Source organism: Phalaenopsis equestris, unplaced genomic scaffold, assembly GCF_001263595.1.
Source record: "Phalaenopsis equestris unplaced genomic scaffold, ASM126359v1 Scaffold000256, whole genome shotgun sequence".
NCBI lineage: Eukaryota > Viridiplantae > Streptophyta > Magnoliopsida > Asparagales > Orchidaceae > Phalaenopsis > Phalaenopsis equestris.
Genome location: NW_018164698.1, coordinates 295,268 through 301,704, shown reverse-complemented (window position 1 = coordinate 301,704; position 6,437 = coordinate 295,268). Strand labels below are relative to the sequence as shown.

Sequence of the window (6,437 nt, the reverse complement as noted above, 5' to 3'; positions counted from 1 at the left end):
TAAGTTTTTGAAAGATTTCGAACAATTCAAAAAATAAAAAAAAAATATAAGATTTTGAACAATTCAAACAATTTAAATAATTCGAACAATTTGAAGAATTCAAATATTTCAAATAAATCAAACCGAACATGAACACTAACTTACTTCACAAAAAATTTCAAACACGAGCCTATTTCAAACACACGTAATTACAAACAAACGGAACACGAACACGAACACAAGCTCTGTTCGTTCGTGTTCGGTTTGTGTACATCCCTATATATCACTCAATTATTATGTATTTACATATCTAAAACATAACTTTTAATTTTTACATGACTCCATATCTATGCATGAAAATGTGATATGATATATTTGGAGGCTATAACAAGAAAAAGTGAAGTTTAGGTGATACATATGTAAATTCATTGGAATTGGGTGGTATGTATGTAAATGCCCCAATAAATAAATTCCTTATATAAGCACTCGCCCACCTGATCAACCGGGCATCGAATCAGTCAACTCTATCCAAGTTTTGACTTTATATCTAACAATTAAATAGGCTCATCGGATGGTATCAGCAATTGACTTTGTCCATTTGTTTTAACATCTTAAAACGACCATTAACAAGCCGAACAGTTAATTTTTTTTTAATCTTTTGGGCACTTTTGACATGTGTGATCTATTGTTTGCTGAACTGTTAATTTTTTTTAATCTTTTGACAGTGTTATATATATATATATATATATATATATATATATATTTGCAAATATATTTACGTTAACATTGATGCTTCTTAAATTTGTAGACAGCAATAAAAAAAATGTTTTTTTTTAATTTGTATTTACATTTTGAGCACCCAAAATTTAACATATTCACTTACAATTCACTTTTAAGAAGATATTTGAGGATTTGAGTGGTATGTTTGTAAATAAGAAAAATTAGGTGATAAATGTGTAGATACTATTGAGCCGAGATTTGTCCTTCAAGCAAGATTATGTATTTATATATAATTTTAATAATCTCTATTACATTTAATGCTCCTCTATTTATAGTAAGTTAGTGTTATTGTTAAATGATAATTACATCTCTAACTCTCTTTAATAAGTCGACTCCCAAACAACCGACTTCATGCCTTGCAATTGATGAGCATTTGGTGGCTCATCTTCTTGCTGGTCAGCTCCTCTATCTGAGCGGTTTCAGAGCCGGTCAACCTCTGGTTATGTCGATTGACCCTCAGTTAGTTGCTTGATCGATCTTCATCTTCTCATTCTGTCTAACTATGTGTACGTTGATCATTGGTAGGTCGCTCTACCAATCTTTCTCTTCCGGCTCGATTAGCCTCTATGTATTTGCATTAATTCTCATAGCGCTCTATCTGGTGACACGTTTTCGGCTTCGATTGAACATATACATAAGAATTGTGTGATCCATTTAGATATATAAATACACAGAAAATGGGTGGTATATATTTAAATGCGCCGAAACTAATTATAAATTACAACATAGGAGAAGTTTTATATAAATAACCTCTATTTTATTCGAAAAGAACATTTGTCGTCTTGGCGCCAGCAGCCCTCGAACCTACCGCTTCCGCTTCAAAGCCTCGTTCTTCTACTTCCAAATGCCGTAATGGACGTTCGATCCACATATCCGACGGCTACCATCGGCCGACCACTTCGCCGGCGCTAACCTCTTCAACGACGCGTTTTAACCTAGCTCGGTTCATTATTTCCAGCAAATGACGAGATTAGCATCTAATGGAGATAGTTTAGTCTGTTAATCTCGCGCCTATAAGTCGCCGACGGGAGATTAGAGAGAGATGTTTCTTTCATTATTGTCTTTCGCTGTATGTCTTCCTTTAGTCTCCTCAGATTATCGAATTTGATTCCCGATGGACTTTGGATTCTGGTGAGTTAGATTTCCGATGGAATTTGTTTGATTTCAAGTGTTTTTTGTTGTTTTTGGATTCTTTGTTTTGTGGGAGAATATTGAGAAGATTGAGTTCTTGTTCTTCCAAAAAATTTGAAAAATGAAAAGATCTTGATGAGATTAGGGTTGGGTGAATTAAGAAGTAGAAGTTGGAGATGCCGATAGGGTTGAAAAGCCCTTTTCAATTGTGGTTTTTCCCGGTATGATGATCGCTGCTTAGAATTTCACTTTGTGTGTGATATTATTGTTATATTGATGTTATCTGCAGAGAATTGATGATTTTTTCCTTGGTTTTCGGTCGAAATTTTGAATGAATTATATATCCTGATGACTAAATTATACAGTTCGGTTACAAATTTGTTTTCTTTTTGAGTTAATGAGAAGTCATTTTGATGGATTTGAAAAGTTTAGGTTAATTAGGTTCTGACATGTTATCAAGAGAAGTTTAACTGATTCTTAAATCGTTCTATAAAGATTTCACCAAATATAATGAAGTTTGGTCTGCTTTTCTAATTTTGATTTCACGCTTAGCTAGTTTAGTTGTTCATGGAGGAGTTGTTGTGGTGGGGATGAAAAGAGCTGATAATTGCTTGTTTTATCACGTGAGCACTCTTTGATTTTATTTATCTTGTGTATTTTGCTGAACTTTTATTAGAAATCTGGCAATTAAAGGAAAAGTTGTGTATTCTATCTGATAACTTGGGGGAAGATTGGGGTCACCTTTGTTTTTTATTTCTTATTTTTCTTTAATTTTTTTCATATTTTGATTTTAAATAATTATTTGACATGTTGAAAACAAAATCAAATTGTTCGTACTAACTGTTTTAAAAACAAAATTTCCTTGTCTCTTAAGGAACTTACTTTTGCATTCTTCCACTTGATCAACCAAATTATCCCATTGATTAATACTTGTAGTAATTTTCAACCAGGGAAACAAACTTTTTTGGATTTGATGGAATACTGGGGGTCTGTTTGGGGGGACTGCAACTTCTTAAAAAGTTGATTGTGAAATTGTGGTGGGAGAAATAACTTCTTAGAAAGTTACGATGAGAGTTATAAATATATATATTTTACAAAAAAAATTGACAACATCTTTCTGACAGCCACCACACTTTAATGTGTTAAGTTGAAAAAAATAGCTTCTCTCCACAATAATTTCTAAAAAGCAACAAGAAAGTAGTTTTCTAAATAAAACTATGATGACAGTGTAAAACGAAAACAGAGCAAATACTTTCCCAAACAGACCACAGTACATCAACCTCCCTTATGGTAATTATAATGTAATATTATATTGGAATTTGGATCGGTATTTTTCCTATATAAGGACTTTTGAGTGATTTTCTTTTTTTTTAAATTGAATTTTAATGGACCTCTTATTTGTATTTGAATCTGTACTGAAATTCAATTCATTTTTCTTTCTTCACTTTATTTGCAGAATCAGACAACTCTTTTTTGGAAAATAATGGTGTAGAAAATAGATTGCTGTTCATTACTCTCAAGAAATGAAGGGGATGGCAAGCATGAAACCTCATTCATGGTGGTGGAATAGTTTTACTAGTCCAAGAAATTCAAAATGGTTGTCTGAAAATCTTGAAGGTAAGAAGTCAAAACAGTATTTCTCTCATTAATTTCTTCACTTGCATTAACAAAAGAGGAAAAAAAAAGAAAATGAAATCTTTACTTATTACAGACATGGATCGCTTGGTCAATGAAATGCTGAAGCTCATTGAAGAAGATGGCGATTCATTTGCAGAAAAAGCTAAGATGTATTACCAGCGGCGTCCGCAATTGATCTCCCACGTTAAAGACTTCTACCGCGTTTACCGTGCTCTTCTTCAGCGTTATGATCATGCCATTGGTGATTTGGCGAAGAATATCCCCTCCGAAATCCAATCCCAGTGTTCGTCCAACTGGTATGAATGCGCCATGGAAGCAGCTTCAGCATCTTTACCTTTGTCCCCAGCGAGAACACTGGAACCAAAGGCGAACCATTTCAAGCCGCATTGGAGAGCTGCTGGTTTCGATTTCTTCCTCGGGTCCGGCCGAAGCTCCGATCGTTCTAGAAAGGGTTCAGACGAGTCATCATCAGAATCTGGTTCTGAATCTGATTATAGCAAGATTATGGATTCTTATGAGCATTCTTTTCAGCTTGAAATGAGGATAATTGGTCTAGAGAACGAGCTTCATGAAGCAAGGGATAAGCTTCACGAATATAAGAATGGCCCTAAGGAGCAGTGCGAAAATCTGTTGAACGGTGAGGTTTTGGATTTGTCTTCAACCACTTCATCCATGGAGATGAACCTGCCTGTATTTGCAAATAGGAACTTCACTGCCTTGCAAAAACAGATTGAAATATTTCAGACTGATTCACCAGACCACCAAGTTGATATAAAAAATCTCATGGAAGCAATGGAGACTGCTGCTAAGCAGTTTGAGAGCGAAATTTCTAGCAGAGACCACATAATCAAGGAGTACAAAACATGGCTTGGTGCAGTATTGAATGAATCTATGCAATACAAGTCCTCTCTTAAAGCTGAGGGAATAAGCACAATTGCTGAAGATGAAGAGGTTGAAGATGAGAGATCGCGTCTGGAATTTAGAACTCTGGAGCAGGAGCAAACTATCTTGGAGCTGAAGGCCATGGCTGCTCATTCTTCTAAGAGGCTTCTCCAAGAGAAGTATGCGCTGGAAGCCAAACTTTCAAGTCTTGTGGTCTCTAGCAACGCCTACTGGGCAAAGCTTCAGGTTTTTGAGAAACGGGTGAAGCAATTGGAGGCTGAGAAGAGTAAAGTATGTGCAGAAACTGCGAAGCAGATGAATGAACTAACTCAAAGTCTTGATGGAGTTAAGCTGAAAGTTGTCAGGTTAGAATCAGAGAATGAAGAGCTCAAAGCTCAAGTGAGCAAGCTTGTGGAGAATGTCAGAGTTCAAGATGACGATTTAAGTAAAGCTGATGAAAATCTGCGAGAATTAAAGGCGGAGAATGCAAAAATAATACGAGAATTAAAGGCGGAGAATGCAAAACTAATCCGAGAATTTGAGGAGTCTCAAAAGGCCTCAGTAGATCTGACATCTAGAGTGAGAGAGCTTGAGGATGAGGTGGAAAAGCAGAGAGTTTTAATCATGGATGGTGCTGAGGGGAAGAGGGAAGTTATCAGACAGCTTTGCTTCTCCATTGAGCATTATCGCATGGGATATCAGCAGCTGTGTAAGAGGTTGCAGATACAATATAGAAGACCTGCAATCATGACCACTTGATAGTAGAAATGAATAGAAACATGCTGATGAGGGTGACTACCTGCTTTGTAGAGACCTGCCTTTGGAATTAGAAGACATTGCAATTTATCTTGGATCCTTGGATGGTGAATTCTGCAAGTTTGCTTGATTTTAGCATTTGAATACTGACAAATAACATTTGGGTAATCAGTACTGATGTTGAAATCCATGAAAAGGAATATCATTAGCTTCTTCACTCAGTACTTGAGAACAGTTTTTAATATCGTGTCCTTAGAATTTGTGACCATGTGTGTGAGTTTTTTGGAGAAGTTGGTAGTGAGCCTTCTCTAACTTGGAGACCCAAAGTTCAAAGCATACCCTAACCACAAATCTAGTTTTCATTATAGATCAACTCCACCCAGTCAAGCCGACTCCTTTGCCGGCTTGATAAGAGTGAACTCAGCTCGATGAGCTAACAGTTCAAGCTCAAGCTAGCCTCAACTCGGCTCGTTAGCTTAGTGAGCCAGCTTGTTTATAATAATATTAATATAAATTGTACTTAAAATATATTAAATTTGAAGATTTTATTTTTAAATCATTAAAAATATTTAACAAATATTATTTTATATTTTTTATTAAGAGATTTATTATTATTTCTTTCTTAATTGCTCATTTTATATTAGTATTATTTTTTTTCTCTTAAAGAATAAAAACGTCGACTTGTGAGCCAACTCGAACTCACAGTTGTCTCAAGCTTGAATGAAGCTCAAACTCTTTAAAATTAATCAAGCTCAAGCTCTTGTTGAAGGTGGCTCGAGCTTGACTCATGTACACCCCTAACTCTACAAAAAAAAAAAAAAAAAAAAAAAGTTACTATTTAATATCTAATTAATCTATTGGAATTTAATTAAAGAAAAGAAGAACCATATTTCAATTTTTAGAAGAATTCTATTTTTAGGGGGAGTGTTCTGGAAGCTCAAGCTTAGAGTAGATGAAATTTTAGGATCTTTAAATAGTTGAACAAAAATGCTTATATGATCAACATACTAGGGGGGTTATAATATTTCTGCTATTTACAATGTAGCAAATTTGAATATGTGTTACGACAAATCAGAAGTTTCGACGAATGAGGTCGAACCTCCCCAACCTCAAGGGACTAAAGTAAGTCTCACTTGAAGGATGTTAAACCGATTGAAAAGGTTCTGAACCAATTCAACATGAGGTTGCAGGGGTCGGCCGACTCTTGGCCTAGGTTAGTGCTGCCGCTCAAGTGAAGGGGTCACCCCATCCTAGTTATCTACTACTATATA

General features: G+C 35.3%; 1 protein-coding gene across 1 annotated transcript; it reads left to right on the top strand.

Annotated features, from left to right (window-relative positions):
* Window positions 1-1,546: 1,546 nt before the first annotated feature.
* On the top strand, window positions 1,547-5,537 carry LOC110024428 (protein NETWORKED 4B-like). The gene is made up of 3 exons (XM_020724390.1): window positions 1,547-1,890; window positions 3,347-3,507; window positions 3,602-5,537. The coding sequence occupies exons 2-3, from the start codon at window positions 3,414-3,416 to the stop codon at window positions 5,167-5,169; spliced, it is 1,662 nt and encodes a 553-aa protein (XP_020580049.1). The 5' UTR covers window positions 1,547-1,890; window positions 3,347-3,413; the 3' UTR covers window positions 5,170-5,537.
* Window positions 5,538-6,437: the final 900 nt, after the last annotated feature.

Coding starts and splice junctions, on each gene's coding strand:
- LOC110024428 (XM_020724390.1), top strand. CDS start 3,414: ATGAAGGGGATGGCAAGCATGAAACCTCATTCATGGTGGTGGAATAGT. Junction 3,508..3,601: donor GTTGTCTGAAAATCTTGAAG/GTAAGAAGTCAA, acceptor TACTTATTACAG/ACATGGATCGCTTGGTCAAT.